The sequence below is a fragment of the Myotis nattereri genome (genome assembly GCF_964212035.1).
Source record: "Myotis nattereri genome assembly, chromosome: 3".
Lineage (NCBI taxonomy): Eukaryota > Metazoa > Chordata > Mammalia > Chiroptera > Vespertilionidae > Myotis > Myotis nattereri.
In genome coordinates, this window is record NC_138077.1 from 144,593,080 (window position 1) to 144,615,700 (window position 22,621).

General features: G+C 39.4%; 1 protein-coding gene and 1 pseudogene across 2 annotated transcripts; one reads left to right on the forward strand and one right to left on the reverse strand.

The window, feature by feature from the left end:
• Nucleotides 1-1,957: 1,957 nt before the first annotated feature.
• On the forward strand, nt 1,958-21,781 carry GCLM (glutamate-cysteine ligase modifier subunit). The gene is made up of 7 exons (XM_081088467.1): nt 1,958-2,321; nt 7,850-7,915; nt 9,067-9,151; nt 11,503-11,562; nt 14,333-14,535; nt 16,031-16,145; nt 21,106-21,781. The coding sequence occupies exons 1-7, from the start codon at nt 2,196-2,198 to the stop codon at nt 21,273-21,275; spliced, it is 825 nt and encodes a 274-aa protein (XP_080944593.1). The 5' UTR covers nt 1,958-2,195; the 3' UTR covers nt 21,276-21,781.
• Nucleotides 12,494-13,030, reverse strand: LOC308516912 (ubiquitin-conjugating enzyme E2 C-like; annotated as a pseudogene). The gene is made up of 2 exons: nt 12,907-13,030; nt 12,494-12,829 (listed from the first exon to the last, which is right to left on the reverse strand). The product of its transcript is annotated as a ubiquitin-conjugating enzyme E2 C-like (transcript).
• Nucleotides 21,782-22,621: the final 840 nt, after the last annotated feature.

The window sequence follows — 22,621 nt, forward strand, 5'->3', positions numbered from 1 at the left end:
GCATTAGTAATAGGCATTCTTGCCCAGCTGCGGTGGCTCACTGGTTGAACCTATGAACCTATGAACCAGGAGGTCACAGTTCAATTCCCAGTCAAGGTACATGCCTGGGTTGCAGGCTCAATCCCTAGTGTGAGGCGTGCAGGAGGTGGCTGATCTCTCTCTCCGTCTCCTTTCCTCTTTGAAATCAATAAAAATACATTTTAAAATAATAATAGGAGTTCTCAGTTACTGAGCGTTTACAATCAGCCAAGCACTGTACTAAGGGCTTTTCTTAAGTTCTCTCATTAATTCCTCATACCTACCCAATGTGGTCAAAGCTATATTAGATGAAACCATGGGAAGTAACCATTTCTGTACATCAAAAATGATCACTTATCAGCAACTTCATATGGCTTAAACTATCATCTGCAGAGATTGGAGAGTGTAAAACACAGAGAGACTAAGTGACCTAAGTTAAAATAGCCTAGTAAAGTCAGGTTTACAAGCCATACAGGTTTATGTCAGTGACTAACATGCTATAAATTCCTGGCAAGATGGCTGGTCTAAGAGTAAGGAGGTGTAACCTCTAAGCTTCAATCAAGAATGATTTGCACGGTATTAGAGAATATACAAAGTCAAGAAATGATGCCAAAGCAAATTCAGCAAAAAAAATTAAATGCTTATAGCAATTAAAATAGCTCATGTTTATTTCTGCTTCTGGGATTAGCCTTCTCCTCAATGAATTCTTATTCAATAAATATTTATTCAAGGTCTGACCCAATTTCTAATGTCCACCTGGATGGAGGAGCTTCTTTTTTACCCCTCCCCTCATTCTTACCAACTGGAATTCAACTTTTTTTTAAAGAATTTTTTTTGTTGATTTCAGAGAGGAAGGGAGAGAGAGAGGGAGAGAGAAAGGGAGGGGGAGAGAGAAACATCAATGAGGAGAGGGAATCACCCGTCGGCTGCCTTCTGCACTCCCCCTACCGGGGGATCGAGCCCGCAACCCCGGAAATGTGCCCTGACCAGAATGGAGCCCTGACCTCCTGGTTCATCCGTAGCTGAGCCACGAGGGCTGGGCTCATCTTTCTTTTTAATAGCAGTTTGACTTTTAATATATCTGATTACTCTCAACAAAAGTAAAAGTTTCTTGAAGAAAGCTCAATAAATGTTCAATTTGAGGTGCATACTAAGTCTACCGCATATGAAATGTAATAGGAATAAATAATCTAAGGAAATGGATGATAAATTCTTCCCTGGTCTCACCGGGTTAAATGTTCTCTTTCATCTGAACTCATCTGGAAACTGCCTTATATTATTACTTACAGTTTCATATGATATACTAGAGGCCTTGTCTCCGGAACTACAGTTTAAGCTTCTCAACGGCAAAGATGCTTATTTGACTTCACACACTGCCCGGCAAATGGCTTAAAGTCAACAGACCTTTCATTAATGGCATGAAAAAGGAGCAGTTTGGAGGAAAGTCCTTGAGGAAGAAAATGAAGCAGGAGAGGAGAGCACAGCCAAGGAGAAGGGGCGCTGGTGCGTGAACACCTGTTTCTGGGAGCTAAGAGCTGCTACCCTTCAGTCGGGGTACACCCCGCCGCTGTTTTTTTAAGAGGGGCGGGAGGAAATCGCCAGCGCGGCCGCCCATTGGCTGCGAGGCCAGACCGCAGTGCCCTCGGGGCCCGGACGGAGGAGCGCTGGCCTGCGAGCCGGCCTCTGACCGACAGGGGGAGCCCTGCGCGCGCCGGCTCCGCCCCGCCCCGCCCCGCCCCGCCCTGCGCGCCCCGCGCCCTCCCCTCCCCGCCCCCGCCTCCCGGCGCCACGCCAGCCCCCGGCCCCAGGCCAGTGCCTCGCGGGCCGGCGACCCGCAGCGCGCTGGCCGCCCCGCCCAGCCCCGCCCCGCCCCGCCTGGCTCCGCGGCGGGACGGGTAACGGTTACGAAGCACTTTCGCGCCGCGATTTCTGCTTAGTCATTGTCTTCCAGGAAACGCTTCCTCAGTTGGGAGTCAACTCTCCTGCGGCGGCCGCAGCAGCAGGAGCCGCAGCACCAGCGCGTCCTCTCTGGGCCGCCGCTCCGCCGCCGTCGGCCTCCCCGGGCCCGAGCGCAGGCCGAGGTCCCGCCGCGCGGGGCAGGCAGCCGCGCGCCCGGCTCTCCGGCCTCGGGCGCTGTGTCTGCGGGGCGGCCTCCTTCCCCGCCTGCGGCCGCTGCCATGGGCACCGACAGCCGCGCGGCCGGGGCGCTCCTGGCGCGGGCCCGCACCCTGCACCTGCAGACGGGAAACCTGCTGAACTGGGGCCGCCTGCGGAAGAAGTGCCCGTCCACGCACAGCGAGGAGGTGAGGGCGGGCGAGCGTTGCCAGCGGAGACGCGGGGCTCGGGGCGGGCCGCGGGCGGGCGGGCGCGGTGCGCACCTGGGCTCCGCCCGCGGGAGGAGGCTGAGGCCGCGGTGCCCGCGACTTCCTGCCCAAGCTGCTGTTGGGGGCAGCGGGTCTTTAAAAACTTGGCAGGTGCAACTTTACGGCGAGTGGTGCCTCCATGCGCGCTTCTGGCTGCTCTCCAGCCCCCCAAGGTGTCGGATCCCTCTCCCGGCTGTGGGGTCAGGGGAGGCCAGCCCGTCGCTCTGCCCCGCTCTCTTCCCACGGCGCGTTCGGGTGAAAAATAGTCCAGAGATTGGTTTTGGGAGGAATCAGATGAAGTAGTAGCAATCCGCTGAGCTTGTAGGATGTTGACAGTAGTTTGTCTGTTGCTGTGAGACAAGTGAGTACACACTCAAATTCGGCTTTGAAACAAAGTGTATGTTTTTCTTGCCGAGGAGTAATCTGAGTTTCTTTGCCCAGAGACCAATCACTGGTCTGAAGTGGCGGAGGTCAATGCGGAATCCTACACGCGTTACATTTCAGAGCGGACAGTAAAGCATTGACTCTGCACGAATACTTGCGGAGGCACCTTGGTGGCCTGGGACAGTTTTCAAACAAACAAACAAAATAAAACTTCGATTTAGGAGCTCTTATAACTTCGAGAAAGTTACTCTCTCTGACTGTAGCCTTAAAGTTGGATAATAGCTTCTTCAGCAGGCTGCTGTGAGGATGAAAATATATGTGAAAACGCTCACCATATAGGCATTTTATCTCCCTTATTTTCTGGTTCAATCGGAAAGATAAATATTTTTTTAATAATTGTTTATTTTTCGCCCTAACCGGTTTGGCTCAGTGGATAGAGCGTCGGCCTGCGGACTGAAGGGTCCCGGGTTCGATTCCAGCCAAGGGCATGTACCTTGCTTGCGGGCACATCCCCAGTAGGAGGTGTGCAGGAGGCAGCCGATCGATGTGTCTCTCTCATCTAGATTTCTAACTCTCTATCCCTCTCCCTTCCTCTCTGTAAAAATCAATATAATATATAAAAAAATAATTGTTTATTTTTCAGTTACAATTGACACACAATATTATATTAGTTTCAGGTGTACCAGATAGTGTTTAGACATTATGTCACTTAGGAAGTGATCACGCGGATCATTCTGGTACCCATCTGACACCGATAAAACAAATCTTGATTAAAAGAAAAAAAAATGCCCTAAACTGTATCAGAATGTGACGTTATCAGCTGTGTTCCTAGGCAGTTTCTGCTCTTTAATATAAGATGTTGGTGATGTACTCTACAGCAGCACATGACAGCCATTTCAGTATGTGCTGGACCTGTGCACAGGTCTGGTATTCGGAGTGAGTGCTCATCTGGAGATGAGAGCCCTTGATTGTAACTTTAAAAGGAATCAGGGTGCTCGCTTCGGCTGCACGTATACTAAAATTGGAACGGTACAGAGAAGATTAGCAAGGCTTCTGTGCAAGGATGACACGCAAATTCGTGAAGCGTTCCATATTTAAAAAAAAAAAAAAAAGGAATCAGAATCCTGTACCATATTGTGTCCAGGTTCCAGCTGTTTGCATGTCTTGTTTTGTTCAAACCTCCCCAATTGGACTATTTCTCCCAAAGGTAAATATTTCTATATTTAGTTCTAGACCTTTAATTTCCTCCAGTGCTGCTGGTTCAGTATACCATTTTGCATGTATATTGATAATATTAAGTGAAATTTTCTCTTATCTCACTACAACACACTCTAGAGTAGTGGCTTTCAAAGTCTTTTACTGTGAACGCAGTAAGAAATGCATTTTTCTTGCAACACAGTTAAAAATACTAGTATATAGTGTATGTATATATGGTTTCATGAAGATACTAACCCTTATTATATACTGTGTATTCTGATTTTTTTCCTATCCTAATTTGTTTTTTAAAACTTACTTTCTTAATGCAGTTATGAGTCACACCCCACAGTTTTAAAAACATCGTTCAAAAGATTAATTATGGTTCATGTGTTTTATTTTGGGTGCAGCATAAGAGGGAAAAAGTAAAGAAACCAGAAAATATTTGAGGAACACTTGAGATATGGCAGCATATTGTAGGGAAAATATACATGTTTTGTTTCCATGTGAAAAATAACTTCATGATAACTAGGGCTTCAAATTGGGATATATTACTTAAACAGTTTAACCTCATTGAATAAAGAAACTAAATAAATCACTCATGACTGAGAACACTTACACATTGAATAGAGAGTTTAATTAAAATTTCTAAAAGTTCTCTTCTAGTGTTGATACTTGCTTTGTTTTTATTCTGTGATCTCTGCCCAGATGTTTTGTTACACTAGAATTTTATGAAAGCAGATTTTTTGTTGTTAATCCTCACCAGAGGATATTTTTTCCATTGATTTTTAGAGAGAATGGAAAGGGAGAGTGGGGGGGGGGGGGGCGGAGAGAGAGAGAGAGTAAGAGAGAGAGAGAGAGAAACACGAATGTGAGAGAGAGACATCAATTGGTAGCCTCCCGAATGCGCCCTATAGGGGTCCGTGTCCTGCGACCCTTCAGTGTGGGCTCTAACCACTGAGATGCCGACCAGAGAGAAATTAGTTCTTTATTGATATATTTTTATTGATTTTAGAGAGAGAAATATATAAATATCAATTTATAGAGAGAAGCATTAGCCCCCTCCTGCACACCCCCTCTTGGGGATGGAGCCGGCAACCTGGGCATGTGTCCTGACCAGGAATCAAACCGGTGACCTCTTAGTGCACAGGACAACACTCAGTCAAATGAACCACACTGGCCGGGCAGATCTTGTGTTTTAAATGGGCCGTTATAGGACTGTTTTGCCCAGTTATTTGTTGTAAGGGTGTTTTAATGTACCCCGCGAATCACAGAAGGACGCCTCAAGAAGTCGAATTAAAGAGTTACATTTATTGCAATCCGGGACTATGAGGGGCCATTTTGCTTTCCCAAATCTCAGAGTAATAAGATGGTCGCAGCTCCAAGGTTATATAGGCAAAAAATCACAAAGGTATTGATTACATCCCAGGGTTTGGAATGAGGAACCTGGTTCGCAAAAAAAGCAGTTTACAGAAGCAGAAACCGCATGTTATCTAAATTACAGTTTTGGGTCTAGAGCCCTCTGACCTTGGGATAACTGTGCTGTCCTTCCCAGATAAAGGAAAATGTGCTTTCTAAGACCAGTATGACCACAACCCATGGGATATTCACATTACAATCAATAAGGCATTTAATCGAATGGGATGATTTATATAATTCAGAAAATCAAAATAACCTGTCCATTGTTAAACAAAGCAAATAGGTACATAAGCCAAACAGCAGGGTTAAAGTTAACTATAATTTCTACCTGAGTTGGTTGCTACCATACTTCAAGGGTAGTTGACCAGTTGAATGATATGCTATTTTTTAAACTCGTATACAACTGCAGATTTACTGATACACTACATTGTAATGATACTTATCTTCAGTGATACTATGTAGGGGGGGGTGTTGTGGGGGGGGGGGAGGGGGGGCTGGTAAGAATGTAGAAAGTGAAGAACAAACAGTACCAGGTTAATGTTCAATTGATACAGATAATATGTAGAAGATTAAAAATCACTAGGTTTGTGATATAGTCAATGAATTTCTCCTATTATAACATTGGACTGTTCTATGGTTTATCCTGACATTTTTCAGAATCCAAGATTTATTAAAGAAATGGTTTCAATGCCTGGCCATTGTGGCTCAGTGGTTGAATGTCGACACATGAACCTTTCGATTCCTGGTCAGAGCAAATGCCCGGGTTGTGGGCTTGGTTCCCAGTAGGGGGCGTGCAGGACACAGCTAATCGATGTTTCTATCTTGATCCTTCTTCCTTCCTGTCTCTCTAAAATCAAGAAAAATACATTTAAAAAAAAAAAAAAAGAAATGGTTTCAAGAAGGGAATGAATACCCAGAAAAATATATTTACCTTCCTGAATCAGGGAGGTAAAAAAGCCTTACGTATGCAAATGAGCCATTCTTCCAAAGGAAAATGTCATCAAATTCTCCCGTGATTTGAGCCAAAGCACTCCTGATAGAATTGTTAACTTACAGTTTGTCCTGCTGCCTCAGCTTTTACTAATTTTTAAAAAGAATATTGACTTGTAATTATCTGGAATAATTATCAACTAATTTTTATGTACCGACTTAAATTTGAGTATATAAATATACTTTCTGTAAAGATATAGACCTTGTAAACTGAATTCTATGTGGATTATAGTATTGTTGTGGATTGTAAATCTTAACATAAGTGACTCTGAGCTCTTCAGTTGATAAACTAGTTGTTCCTTGTAATTATCTGTACTAATATATAAGCAACAAAGTGTGTATATCAGTTTTTATCATAGGCAGTCATAGATCAGATAGTCTCTCTTAATGCTATTAGGAAAGTGCTTTTGCAATTCAGGGACTTGCTTCTAGTTACACATTTATTTTTTCTGCAAAGCACTGTGCCCTTGGATAATTATAAGGCAGTGATTTCAAACTGCTAGTGATGTCCATTAGTAGTCATAGATCAATTTAGTGAGTTATGGAGTAGCATATTTTTTTCTAATTAAGAAAAAAAAAAACAGTGCACCTGGCATGTAGTGAACATAAATATTGTTTTATAAATTTTGTATTATTTGTACGTAGGTCCTCACTAGGTGAATTATGTCTTGCTTTACCACTATCAAATAAGTTTGAAATATACTGACATAAGAGATAAACGAATATAAACATTTGAATGAATTTATAACATACTACAATGTTAGTGTAAGAATTTTATTTGCTTATGTAAGAAAACACTGAAGACAGGTTGGATAGTCTGTAGACAATGTACCTAAGTGTTAGGAAATGTGCACTGACATGCACATTGACTTCTGTAAGATATGACTATGGTGGTTCTCAGACTTCAGAGGACATATCGATTGCTTGGGATGCTTGTTAAGTAAAAGTTCTGCCCTTATAAAGTGGTTAAGCAGGTCTATTATGAGGCTTAGGAATTTGAATTTTTAATAAACACCACAGGTGAGTCTGATGTAGGAGTTCCCCTGGCCACATTTAGAGAATCGTGTGTTTGTCTTTAAGAAATATAACATAGTAGTTAATATTAGTTCTAGTCAGGCTGCCTGGGCTTAAATCCATGTTTCTCCATTATAAACGTTATTATTGATTTTTTTTGTTTCTTTAGTTATGTTTTTATGTCTCAGAAGTTTACTTTAATTTTTATTGGTACAAAAAATTACTTTTAAAATAATTAGGTTACTACTTTAGGTCATCAACATTTGAGAATTAAGAGTAGAATAAAATAGATATAAATTTATCTTTGTTGTAGAGAACAAACAACCTTGTAGAACTAAAATTTTGGTTTGTATAGTATTTCCTAGTGACGTCCTTTTCTACTTATCAAGCTAATACATTCTTATCAGATAAGTACAGAAAAGTGTATAGAGTTTGATTAACAGTTTCAAAATGCATTCTTTTCGCAGCTTCGAGATTGTATCCAAAAGACCTTGAATGAGTGGAGTTCCCAAATCAGCCCTGATTTGGTCAGGGTGAGTAAAATGTGGATCAAGAAATCATGTAGTCCAAAAGGGAAGTGAAGTAAGCAGGAAATTAATTTCCTTAGTTTTGATAGGGAAGACAAATAGACAGTTAGCATAAAACTCCCTATGGCTAATATGTTGAGATGGCAGTCTGACTCAATAAGCTTAAGCTTAAACAGAAAATCTAGACCGTGCAGTCAACTCTTCAACTAGACAACATACTAGGATTCTCTGTACTTAATTCCCACCAGAGTTTTCTCATAATGTATTTTGCTCCAATTTGTATTTGGCCTGATAAAGGAATAACTATTATTAAATAGTTTTGGTTGGTAAATTGTTTTGGTAGAATATCACCCCAATAATATAGTCACTAGAAATTATTTTTTAAATGTCAGTTTCTGCTGAAACAGTAAGGAACTGTGTTTCATTAAATGTCAATATATGACAGTATACAGAACACTTGTCTGTAAACCACTCTTTGGGATCCAAATCAGCCAAAGGTATATAACAAATTACATAGACTGCTTTAAAACAATGGAGCAAGTTGTATGCTGGATATACTTGTTCCCCTGAGTGTACTGCAAGTTTTATAACTTGATAGCTGCTAGACATGCATTGATTAATTTCTATTACCAGTCTCTGTTTCTCTAAAATGACCATTTACCTTATTTATGCATGATTAATAAACACACTTACTGGCCAGGCATTGTAATACGCTCAAGACTTGTGAGAAAGACCTCACTGTTTACTTTGTTTAAAATGTCTGTGATTAATGTTGAAAGTTTGTAGCATGTCATTATCCAGAATGGATAATAGTATTTTTCATTGATTTCTTTTCTAAGTAAAATTATTTACGGTACTAGTGGTTCTAACTCCTTACAGGCCTCCTGCCCTCCACCCCCATTTATTTGTGTGTGTGTTGTAATCTGAGTACCTGATCAAAATGAGACACTTTTCCCCAGAAAATGAACTCACACACACACAGTATTTCACCTGTATTTCAGGGCTTTACAAAGATTATGAAGCCCATTCAGACCTTAGGTTAAGAACCCTGCTATCTTTTGGGTTCCCTGCTGCTAAAGAGCTTTATGAATAGTAGAAAATATATAGCTATTCTAAAACATTTTATATTTATTGTAAACATCATGTGTTTATTATAGGAGTTTCCAGATGTCTTGGAATGTACTGTATCTCATGCAGTTGAAAAGATAAGCCCCGATGAAAGAGACGAAATGAAAGTTTCTGGTAAAGTCTAGCCTTTCCAATTCATTATGTCATACAGCAGAAGTGATAGTTTTTATTAGGCATGGGAACAAGCCTTTCTTTGCTTCTGGTAATGAGTGACTTGGTTATTAAGTGTGAGACATAGAAATTTTAATATCAACTCTCCGAGTTACAGGAGGTCAGTGTTGGCTACTTCAGTGGAATCACGATATAACTTTACGTTGCTGTTCTTCACAGTCATTTATTAATTTATATTTTGGACTTCAGAGCAGTGGGACGATTAAGCTGGAGGAAATGGAAAGAATAAAGGGGAGTCTTAACATTGTCTACCCAAAGCAGGCATAAGCCCCCCCTTCCTGGTGGGACGCTGCCAAACAGTGGCTGAGATGGCCTGGGAGTATAGAAAGAAGTCTGGGCAACAAGTTGCATGGAGAGAAATAAAATACACATTATACCCATTCAACAAATGTATCAAGTGACTACTTTCCAGAGACTCTGTGAAGCTCAACAAATGAAAAGATGCCCTGTTCTTGCACTCATCTTATAGTCAGCATAGCACAATGAGGAAAAGCTTGAACTTGACTAAATTGAAATTTCTGGAGGTGCAGATTACTGACTCGTGTCATCTTGGGTTAACAAATTATTTAATTTCTCTGAGTCTCAGTTTCTTCATCTATAAAATGGGGATGCATCTGCTTCACAGGCAAAAGAAGCATTTGCCACGGTGCTTGGCATAAAGTTAAGTGCTAGGTAGCTATTATTTATTACCATTTGTGTTTGTGTTGTGGTTGTTTTTCCTTGTGGCGAGGGGTGGACATATAAAATGAGATAGGTCATTGACTTTCGACTAACAATAACTAGCATTTGTTGAGTCGTACTTTGTACCAGGCATTGTGCTTGTCCTTTTTCATTGTATTTCTTACAATTCTCAAAACAGTCTACAAGGTAGGGCTATTATCCTCATTGCACTGGTGACATTAAATAACTTGAAAGTTGTCATACAACCAACCCAGTAAGTGGTTGAACCAGGAATCTATCCAGACTCCAAAACCCATTTCTTTCTATTAGTTTCACATTGCTATTTGTCTTGAAAAGGAAGTAAAAGCAACATTGTCCCTGTGGTTAATTGCAGTTCATTATGGTTTAGATCAGTGATGGCAAACCTATGACACACGTGTCAGAGGTGACATGCGAACTCATTTTTTTGGTTGATTTTTCTTTGTAAAATGGCATTTAAATATATAAGATAAATATCAAAAATATAAGTCTTTGTTTTACTATGGTTGCAAATATCAAAAAATTTCTATACGTGACACGGCACCAGAGTTAAGTTAGGGTTTTTCAAAATGCTGACACGCCGAGCTCAAAAGGTTCGCCATCGCTGGTTTAGGTTCATCCTGGATCTCTTGCAAGTTGTCCTCAGTTCCCGGAGAGCTTCAGCACCCAAATTCTCCCCATATGAATAGCTTTCCTCTCTCTACTCATCTAAAAATGTCTCTTTGATTTGAAATGACCATTTCAAATGTCATACATTCATGGTCAGAGGGACTGTGGTGGGGAGGGTTTGCTTAGAGTATGATTGTGGGAGCTAAGGTTGGACTAAAGTGAAGATTGACTCACCTGGCTTTTAATTAGAGAACATGAGGAAAGCAGTGTTTTCGGAAGATTGTCTAGTAGTAAAAAGGAAAGGAGAAGGAAAAGAAATGTATAAGGAAAATCTGTTGTATATGTTGAATCCCAGGCATTTTATATAGGGTATTTTATTAGCCAGTTTTCTACCCATTCTCCTTTGGGATTTTCCCTTTTCCTTTTCTCCTACTAATCCACTTATCTATTTGAGTGAATTTAGATTTTTTTGAGCAGTGAATTTACATCAAGTAAATATAGACATGTTGAGTTGAGCTCAGCCGGTGTGGCTCAGTGGTTGAGCATAAAGACCTATGAACCAGGAGGTCACAGGGAGGATTGTTTGTTTGTTTTCTATTTTCTTCTCATTCCAAGCAATTTTAGTCTTTCTATATATTATAGTTTATTGGAGAGCATAAATAATATGCTCCATTAATGTTTAATCCATTAAATATACATTTTGAGTAATAAATTTGTTTATTTGAACTACCTTCTAACCAATGGCTAATTAATATTTGCTTTTTTTGTTTTGACAGATATTTGTTGGCAACTAGCATATAATTTAAAAATTACAGTGAAAGTATACTTTTATGTCTTAAAATGAAAACTATAAAATAATGTTACTAAAAAAGAAAAAACAATCCGTTCAGGATTATCTGTCATCTTAGTACTGTTAGCAGTGTTAATACTTTATCGTACAATGTTATCCAAATGTAGTAATCAGTTTTGTTTTCTTTATTACCCAGCAAAACTGTTCATGGTAGGATCAAATTCATCATCATCAACTAAAAATGCAGTTGACATGGGTAAGCAAAATATTAACATTTTATCTTTATAGTGGACTTAATGTAGGTGTTATATTAGTTACATCTTTTTTTAGTGTAGGTGTTACATTAGTTACATCTTTTTTAAAATTTATCTTTATTGTTGAAAGTATTACAGGTGTCCCCTTTGTGTGTGTGTGTGTGTGTTTTTTCCCGTTAACCCCCTCCATCCTGTCCCACCCCTCCCAGGCCTTCGCTACTCTATTGTCTGTGTTCATGGGTTATGCATATGTGCATATAAGATCCTCGGTTAATCACCCCCCCCCCCCACACACACACACACCCATACCCCTGCCATGTTCAGATTCACATAAAATAGAAAATGAACTCATTCCAATTTTACCTTTTATAAAGATTTTTTTTTAAAATTGAATTTTAGAGAGCGGGGAAGGGAGAGGGAGAGAGAAACAAACATCAATGTGAAAGGGAAACGTGGATCAGCTGCCCCCTGCATGCCCCTTCCTGGGGAACCAGTTCAAAACCCAGGAATGTGCCCTGACCGGAAAGTTCTAACCTAATTTTCTAAGGCTTCTGTAGAATCATATTAAATTATGGAGGGTCATATTTTGATATATAAGAGGAATATAAAAGATGTAACAATTAACTGTTAACTATATGTTTGGAGATAGAAATTCTCCTTAATATTCTTTGCCCTTTTAATACTATAGATGAAACCAAACAACAACAAACAAAGCATTTTTATCTATTTTCAGTACTTGGTTTAGGTTATTGTGGTATTATTACAGTTATTCAGTATCCCCCCCCCCCCCACACACACACACACACAAATGTGTTTATTTAATATCACAGGGGCTCAACCAGAGACAATTTAAAAAAACAGACACAAAACAAATATGACACCACAGCTAAAGATACAGGGTCCTATACAGAAATCAAGGCAAGGACAGACCATTTAAGGAAAAAGACAGCAAAGAAGAGAGGCTGGACAGGGCTCTTGGCCAGAGACCTGCTTTGTGTAGGTTTCTTGTAGGTACTTCTTGAAGTCTGTGGGGTTTTCCAGAGCTCCACAGAATGCATGTTCAATGGGCTATCAATGTTGAGTTCTCCTAGCAGGCTTGGATGGAGAGCAGGATGGTCCTGATAAAATATAGAGCAGACCACTTGTCCTTTAGGGTGTCTAGGCAGATGTTACCCTGGATATCTACGTTGGGATGAGGAATTTCACCATGCGCACGTTTTACTGGTAGTCACTGAGGAACTCAAGGGAGAGCTTATACCTCAAGTCTTCCTAAACTGTGCTAGCTGTTCCCATCCATTAGAAAAGGTTGTCTCATTCAGGGAAGTCAGAAGTTCCTTTGTCACCACACATCATGAGGGTCATCAGCTCTTGCTCACTGGGTCTGGGCAGGGCAGGGCCCGCACTGGGCTCGGCTCCTTTATAAGCTGCAGCGACGCCGGTGGCAGCTGGGTTGCGGTTCTGGGAGGCCATCCATCCGGATGAGAACACGACTGTAGTTGCTAGTATTTTTTTCTTTTAAAACATCTTCCAGTATTTATATATATTGAACACTTAAATAATTAGCTCTTTAATATAACTGTGGAGTTTACAATAATCATTAAAAATAAACTCAAATTATTTTTATAGAAACTAAGAAATTACTAGTACTTACCTCTATAAATATAGATTAAGACCATACATTCAGTTTTTCAGTCTCAAATTTATTTTTTGCTATGACCACCAGTTGCAGAATATTAGGTCAGAATTTTCATGATCATCTATATGAGATACTAGTAGAACTAGAGAAGAAAATGTTGTGAAGCTAAGGAAGGCACCAAAAAATCCTGGCACCTAGGAAACAAGGAGGTTTGTTCTCCCAGAGAGAGGAGCCTAAAGTAGCTGTGGGTTCCCCAAGAAGAGACAGGTCAAAGAAATCCACTTACCTACTACATAGACCAAGTAGATGAATGAACACTTACACTTTTCTTTTTTAATCCTCACCTGAGGATATGTTTTTATTGATTTTTAGAGAGAGAGAAACATCAATGTGAGAGAAACATCAATTGGTTGCCTCCCATTTGAGTCCCGACTGGGGATCAAATCTGCAACCTAGGTATGTTCCCTGTCCGGGAATCGAACTCTGTTTAATGTTCCCCCCATGTCCCGCGTGGTTCAGGGTTCAGGACCTGGAAGAGGGGCCGCACACAAATGAAAGAGAGGAGACAAGAGATAATTTGGAAATTGGGGGGCCAGGTGAGAGCCCATCCCGAGAGGATGGACTCCGCTTGTGCTCAGGCCTTGCCATCTTTTTATTGAGTGTGGGATACACCCATAGCCCTTAGGCAGGCAAGTTCCAATAACAGACAGACTATCTTATCAGTAAGGATTTACATGACTATCTGGTGGGGAAGTTGCTTCAGGTACCATTGTCTGGACTAACAGTGGGTGCACAGCCCTGACCTATGCCAGGGCTTCAAGGGTCACCAGCATCATGGGCTCCTTGTTCACACCTCTCTGCTAAAGAAGACAATAGGCGGCTTCCCACAGAACTCAAAACTTTTTGGTGTACGGGACAATGCTCCAACCAACTGGGCCACCTGGCCAGGGCTGTGCACTTAAACTTTTTAGAAAATGGAAATATTCTAAGGAACAGATAAATTGTGAAACGGAGCAACCTGTTATATAGAAAACTAATGAATATATGGACAGAATTCAGTGGGATGTTTGAAGCATTAGAAATACTTGTTTTATTATGTAACAAACATTTATCCTCTGTGTTTTCCTTCACATCAGCCTGTTCAGTCCTTGGAGTTGCACAGCTGGATTCTGTGATCATTGCTTCACCTCCTACTGAAGATGGAGTTAATCTTTCCTTGGAGCACTTGCAGCCTTACTGGGAGGAATTACAAAACTTAGTTCAGAATAAAAAAATTGTTGCCATAGGTACCTCTGATCTGGACAAAACACAGTTGGAACAGCTGTATCAGTGGGCCAAGGTAAAGGACAGCGAGATCACGAGCACTGGGGGAGGGGAGTCCCCGAGGGGGCTTTCTCTTACAGTCTTTGCGGTATTCTGTTGAGTATCATGCATATAGTGGACACTCGCCGTGGAGTAACTATTCCAAGTGTGGAAGTCTTGAGGCTGATTTTATATACAGAATTGGATTTTTTCTCCTCAAATACGTAGGGTGTCTCAAAAAAATGTATACACAGTGTTTATTAAAATACATTTCAGTTTCAAAATTGAAATTGAAGTGTGTATATTTTTGGGACACCCTATATGTCTAATTGAACTTAATATTAGTCTCATTTAAAAGGAGTGACAAAAACACTAGAAAATGTGTATTGAAGCATTCATAGCCAAATGAATTCAGTTTTCTTCCGTTTTACTTATGTGATAAAAACATTACATTTTTCATTAGCTATTATTAGAACATGGTTCTGATTTCCTAAAAGTAAGGGGCTACTATATGTAACAAATATTTTGCTGACTATTATTTAAAGTTACATGAGGCTTAGTTTATACACTTGATAATGGAGTCACAAATTAATCCCCCCCACACCCCCAAATATCTGGCCTAATAACATACAAATTATTAGTGAAGTTGCTTACTGGAATTTTACCTTTACTCTCTGTATCTCTCTTTATTCCTTTTACTTCATCCTAGCCTTGTCCTTTTCAGACCTTTCAGTTTCTTAGAGACAAGAAGACCCTAGAGCAGTGGTTCTCAACCTTCCTAATGCCGCGAACCTTTAATACAGTTCCTCATGTTGTGGTGACCCCCAATTTCATTGTTACAAATTGAACTTAATTAAAGCATAGTGATTAATCACAAAAACAATATGTAATTATATATGTGTTTTCCGATGGTCTTAGGGGACCCCTGTGAAAGGGTCGTTCAACCCCCAACGGGGTCACGACCCGCAGGTTGAGAACCGCTGCTCTAGAGGAAGTGTTGCCCCTTCTTCCTTTGACTTGGTGGTAGCTGGAATGTGACTAAGACCCTGCTAGAGAGCCTGGGTGATCCAGAATGTATCTATAAATTAACCAGAGGAGCTATTAGAAATGACCTAATTCTTCTCTTTTTCAAAATGTCTCTGATTAATAACCATTTTATACTTTAACATTAAATGTACTTATCATTTGTGTTTGATCCTCTACCTTAGAGACATATTCCCTTTGTTGTTGGAATCAAGTCTGTTTCTGAGGCAGATGTATTAGATTGCAGGTTCTAGCAGGACACATTTTAATATTGTAGTATTATATTGGCTTTCCCCCCGTCGAGAGCTATTTTTCCTTTCCCTGTTACTGCTAATGTGAGTTAGAAAACATACATTAATAAATATATTTATGTAAAAGTAATTTATAAACTTTAAGTGCTATAGAATGTGATATTTCATATTTTCTAAAATTGAGTCCTTGTATCATCTGCTTTTAGTAGTACTTAATTTAGTGGAGATAACATGATTTTATTTTTTTTTCACTTCTAGGTCAAACCAAATAGTAACCAAGTTAATCTTGCCTCCTGCTGTGTGATGCCACCTGATTTGACTGCATTCGCTAAACAATTTGACATACAGCTATTGACTCATAATGATCCAAAAGGTAAGACAGATTTTCATTTATAGACTTTGATCACGAGCTTTGATCTTACAAGAAACTACTTGTGAAAATTGAATTTCTAATTGTGTACAGTGATAGGTGCACAGTGCTATTGCCTAGAACTATTGGTAATGGTTAGTTCAAAACCATGTATGCCTTTTATTTTTGTTTCAGAGAGCTTTAGTTTTGTCTTTGTACCAATGGGGGGAAAAGTGAAGGGATTGTTCCCTGAATATTAGCCTGTTTAGGTTTATAAGTATTAAGCTACACAGAAAAGGTCTTTTAAGGTACCAAAGAGCCACTTAATTAAAAAGGATAAATATCTGGAAAAAGAGGCAGATAACTTAATTTGAAATGTAAGCATTTTAGGATTGGTGATTGAGTAGGTATTTTATTAAAACATATATATTTGATGCTAATAGAAACATTATTTGATTAATGAGAATGGCTTGTCTGCCTTCTATAGCATAAATTTTTGTCAACTTTTACATGAGAACTAGGAAAGCTGGGAAGAGACTGTTTTACACTTGATACTTTTGTTTATTCTGTCCTACTCTCATTTTTCACTGTTTTGTAGGGAGAGGAGGAGGCATTTTACTCAGTAGATCTATAGGCTTTGTGAAATAGTATTTTGGTGTAGTTTTGGGGTTTCTTTTTGTTTTTTTAATTCTCACCAAGGATATTTTTTCCATTGCTTTCTAGAGAGAGTAGAAGGGAGGGAGGAAGAGAGAGAGAGAGAGAGAGAGAGAGAGAGAGAGAGAGAGAGAGAGAGAGAGAAATCTACTGGTTGGCTCCTGCTACTAGGGTTAGGGAACCTGTAACTGAGGTATGTGCCCTTGATGGGGAATTGAATCCACAACCCTTCAGTCTGAGGGCAACGCTCTAACCATTGAGCAACCAGCCGGGGCATTTTTTGGTGTAGTTTTAAGTGACAACTGTCTTATGAATTTTAAATCTCCATATTGGAGGAAATTACATTTTATAGATGATCATTCCTGGCGAAAAAACATTGGGTTTTAGCCCTAGCTGGTTTGGCTCAGTGGATAGAGCGTCAGCCTGTGGACTGAAGGGTCCCAGGTTTGATTCCAGTCAAGGGCACATATCTGGGTTGCGGTCTCAATCCCCAGTGTGGGGCGTGCGGGAGGCAGCCAATCGATGATTCTCTCATTGATGTTTCTATCTATCTCTCCCTCTCCCTTCCTCTCTGAATTCAATAAAAACATTTTTTTTAAAAATTGGTTTTTTATTTCCATGTCTAAAAAGATGGCATTATATTAGTGTTTTGATTCAGTTAATTTTTAGGATGCTTATGGATAATCTCTTGAGACTTTACACTGTTTTTGTCAGCCATCTGTCCCATTCTCATTTTTCACATTCTGGGGGAAGTGGAGGAGGAGTTTTTTTGGTGTTTTTTTTTTTTTTTGTTAAACATATTTTTATTGATTTCAGAGGGGAATTGAGAGAGACAGAGAGAGAGAAACATCAATGATGAGAGAAAATTATTGATCGACTGCCTCCCTCATGCCCCACCCAGGGATGGGACCAGCAATCCAAGCATGTGTGCCCTGACCAGGAATCGAACCATGACCTTCTGGCTCACAGATTGATGCTCAACCAATGAGCCGGGCAAGGAGAAGTTTTAATAGCTTTGTTCCTCAAATGCCAGACACCCTGCTAACTGCCTCAGAGAGATGATCTGTAATCTTCATAACAACTGAAACTAGGCACTCTGTTGATGAGAACGGAAACCTCGAGTTTACGAAACTAGCCAAAGTCACTCCACTGGCACAGGGTAAAGTTTGAACGTGGACCTAGGTCCTGGCTGAATTTGGAGCTTTTCCTCACCATGTTGTACAATCTCTCTGATCTGAAACGTTTCAAATCAGCCAGTACAGCATGGCGTACAGATTCATTTTTTTAGAAGTCATTTTAGTGAAAATCTAACAAAGAATTGCTATTGCTGATTCATTCTGTAATATTAACCATTAAAATTTTAACTTTTCATAGGTTGGTAATATATCAACTTATGTTTTTACTTTGGGTTGGGGGCTCTTTCAACAGTAATTATTACCAGTAGCAGTTGTTACCAGCTGCTCATAGATGAGCCTGTACCCTGATCTAGCTCCACTTGGAAGAAATGCTACCCTTTTTCTAGTAGGAAAGGAAATAGGAAAAGACTAAGGTGTCTGGTATTTTATTTCCATGTTATCTAAATGTTGGCATGTGGATTATGTGCTAATACATAATTGTTATGGCAAAATATAGTGCATATGTATCTCAGAAGAGAAATGTAATCCTTTTTTGTATGTTTTTCTGACATAATTTGACAATTGGATGTCTTATTTTTTAATCTTTACTGTTGAAAGTACTACATATGTCCCTTTTCCCCCCATTGACCCCTTCTAGCCCACCCCCACCCTAGATGTCTTTTTAATTTTAATTCTAAACCCTTTGATTAGAATATATAGACTGATTCTGCATACCCCATTAATGAATCTTCATACACTTTGATCTATAAATGAAGCAATTCTTCTCTTAAAAGATTTGTCATGTTTACTGATTCTGAGTTAACATAGTTGAATCAAAAGTATGTAACTAAGCCCTGGCCAAGTGACTCAGTTGATTGGAGCGTCGTCCCAATTTTATTCTTCTTCCCTCGAGATAGTCTCTTCTCCTTTAGACTATCTGATAAACAAATCCATGTTAATGTTACTTTTCCTGATGAGATATTTGCTTTCTGTTTATGAAAACTAGCTGTTTACTAGCTGTATGATCTTGGGCAGGTTATCTAACCTGTCTGCTTTAGTGTCCCCTTGTAAAGGGGGGTAATATTATCTATCTCATAGGGTTAACGTGTGGATTCAATGAGTTAATAAATCTAAAATACTCAGAAAAGTGCCTGGCGAATAATAACGGATAACATTTACTGGGAGTTTACTATTGATGCTATTCAAATATCACAGCAGTTCATTGGGGCAAACTGGTCCTCTAGTGCTCCCAAATCATACTGTATAGATGATACTTAATATTTAACTGTATGGTTGCTTCTGATCCAGTGGAATCTTTCCATATTGATTGATTGATTGATTCAGCTGCAGACACCTACTGTGTTCCAGGCATTGTTTCTAAGTACTAGATAGACAAATTTCAATCAAGTCAAATTTGTCTGACAACCAAGTCAGACAAATTTTAGCTCTCACTGAATTGATTTTCTAATGGGAGGAGACAAACAATAATGTAAATGATAAATGGTGGCATATGGTATAGAGAAAAGTTGGCTAAGGGAGAAGTGTGCTCAGGTTAGGGATTACTGTTTTGTATTATTGGTCAGGGGGGCCTCCCTGCTAAGGCAACATTAATCAGACACCTGCAAGAAGGGAGTCAGCTATGTGGGCATCTGGAAAAATAGTGTTCAGGAAAGAGGGGTCATCTGATGCAAAAGCCCCTAAGGTGTGAATGTGCTAGAGGATTCCAGGATACAGCTATGAGGCCAGTGTTCCTGGAGAAGAGGAAGTAAGGAGGGGAATGGTACATCAGAGCAGTAGTAGAGGGTTTGGACATGAATATGGAAGAGAAAATAATGATTTCATCAAAAAGATGCAAATTAAAAGATAACCTTAAATGACTGCTGGTGCTCCTGAGGCTAGGTTGAGATTGGCACTCTAGCATTATCGGCTGCTGTTGGATGATGGCCTTTCTGGAAAGCAGTTGGCAATTTGTTATATATCTCGTCTTCAAAGTATACTTGGACTTTGAGCTTGTCGTTCCATAGCCATGCATGCATTTTAAGGGTGTTTATTATAGCATTTTTATTAGCAAGATATTAGGAAAAAACTACATTTTTGGCCAACAATAAAGAAATATATCAGTTTTGATATCTATATAATCTAATATTGGAAAATTATTAAAAATGATGCTTTCATGGAACATTTAATTATATGGGAAATATTCATTATCACATACGTGGAAAAAATAAATAACTTAGGCTGTAACTACAGTATGAGTTCTAGTTTTTAAGATATTGAGATAGATAGGTAGGTATAGGGAAAACGTTGGGGAAAAAATACATGCCAATGGAAATGGTCTGTCTCTGGTTGATAGGATAATGGTAACATTTTTTCCCTACTTTCCTGTATTTCCGTTAGTAGTACATTAGAATCACCTGGAGATCTTCAAAAAAGTATCAATATTCAGGCTCCATTCACTAGATGTTATGAATTAAATAGGCTGCTTTACAGGTATAGATACTTTCTGAAGAACTGGCCATCTGACATCCTGGTTCAGTTTCATAGCACCCATTAAGGATAAGTATATTTTGTATTCAATTTTGAGGTGTGCCTTGTGTTATATTTAAACTAGAGGCCCGGTGCACGAATTTGTGAATGGGTGGGGTCCCAAGGGGGGAGGGTGGGACTGGGATGCGATGGGCCCTCCCAGCGGGCAGTGGGACGACCTTGCCAACCCAGGATCCGGATCCATCCTACTGACGTTAGCACTGGTTGTCGGGAGCCACCTGGCAGCTGCTTTTATATCCTTTCTTCCTGGTGGAGCATCTAGGGAGGGGAAGCGGCTGCGGTGCCCGAGGCTGACTTCCAGAAGGCCTGTGGTGGCACTGTCAGGATCATGCCAGCAGTGATGGTCCATTGGTGCCAGGCCCGTTCTCCAGAGATTGGATCTGCAGGACTACTGAGGGAGGGAGTGGCTGCCACCCGGCTGGTGGGCCACCAGGAAGGGTCGGTCAGCTGAGCGATGTGGGAGCGCACTGACCATCACTCCTGCATTGAGCATCTGCACCCTGGTTGTCATTGCATGTCATAGCAACTGGTCGTTTCAGTTGTTTTCGGTCGTCAGTCGTAAAGGTTGCTTAGGCTTTTATATAGAGAGAGATGCTTACCTATATAGTAAAGTGCCTTTGTTTTCAAATTTAACTCTGGGTTTTTATTTGTTGTTTGTTTGTTTTAAGAACTGCTTTCTGAAGCAAGTTTCCAAGAAGCTCTTCGGGAAAGCATCCCTGACATTCCAGCACATGAATGGGTGCCACTGTGGCTACTGCGATATTCAGTCATTGTTAAAAGTAGAGGAATTATCAAATCAAAAGGCTACATCTTACAAGCTAAAAGAAGGGGCCCTTAACTATGACTTAGGATCATAACCTACTGACTTGTATTTTCCTTGACTATAAGATAAAATTGAGATATGTAAAAATCTATTTACTGTGGCATCATTGAGGCAAATATTCTTTAGTTATATTTGACATGTTATCTGTCAAGTTTTTGAACTCACATGAACCTCTGTATTGTTTTCATTAAACTATTGTTTTCTAATTGAAATCATTTACAAAGAAAATATTTGCAATATATTTTGCCTTTATTTTTATGACTAATAGAAATCAAGAATGTTTGTTGTTAGATATATTTTGGCCTAGGCATCAGGATAATGTATACTAGTATACATATTTTTTATTTCCAAAAAACTCATTAATTGCTTCTTACTCTATAGTATAACTAAGCAATTTGGTTACAATTGTTAAAACTGCTAAATACTGGAAGATATTTTTCCTGTTGATAAGATGATTATATCTCAGAGTAACTGGAGTAGCTGGGATCTACTAGTAGTGTAAATAAAATTCATATCTTCAATATATGGATAGAAACAATTTTTTATTTAAGTTTACTTAATAGCCTTGCTTGTAGTTTACCTATAATGACTTAACCTTGTATTCCTGTGCCATATTTTCTCTTGCTGTTATTTACAAAGACAAACCAAAGTAAATCTAAAAAGGAGACTAGAATAATCCCAATAAATTCAACTTAAAGAAAAAAACAACAGAAAAAATAAAAAGTAGACTAGAAACTTTGAAATTATTGTTTGGGAGTTTTATAAAAGCAACTATTATTACCTTCAGACTCTTTTTAATTCTTGATTTATCCTTAATATTTTGCTATTCATTCAAGAATATCTAATAAATATTGAGCAATTACCATGTGCTTGGCACTGTGGGCGCTGGAAAGAGGAGGGGGCACAGGGATTAAGAGTAAGTTGCTAAATATGATATTTATTCCCCACTAATAACTGACTTGTGAGGGACTAAAAGCAAGGAGAAGGGTATAAAAAGCCTTAATTATTTAAAAGCAAAACAATATAATCAAAACTTTAGAGCTAAAAGACACTTTAGATCACTTAGTATAATTCCTCATTAAAGAGCCAGAAAATAGCAAATAAATAATCTTTGACCTATAGATCTCCTTAATTCTGTAAATTTGGGAAGTTCTTTAAAAATCTCTTTTTTCTCAATCAGTACTTTTAAACCATGTATTTTAATATATAATTTATAAATATATATATATAAACTAATATATAAAACTAATTTGCCTAACCTTTTTCAACATAGGGAAAAAAACTGTGGTTCCATATTCAAAATAAATACACTAGACTCTTTACCAATCATAAATAAGGTTTTGGGTTTAGTGGTTAGATAA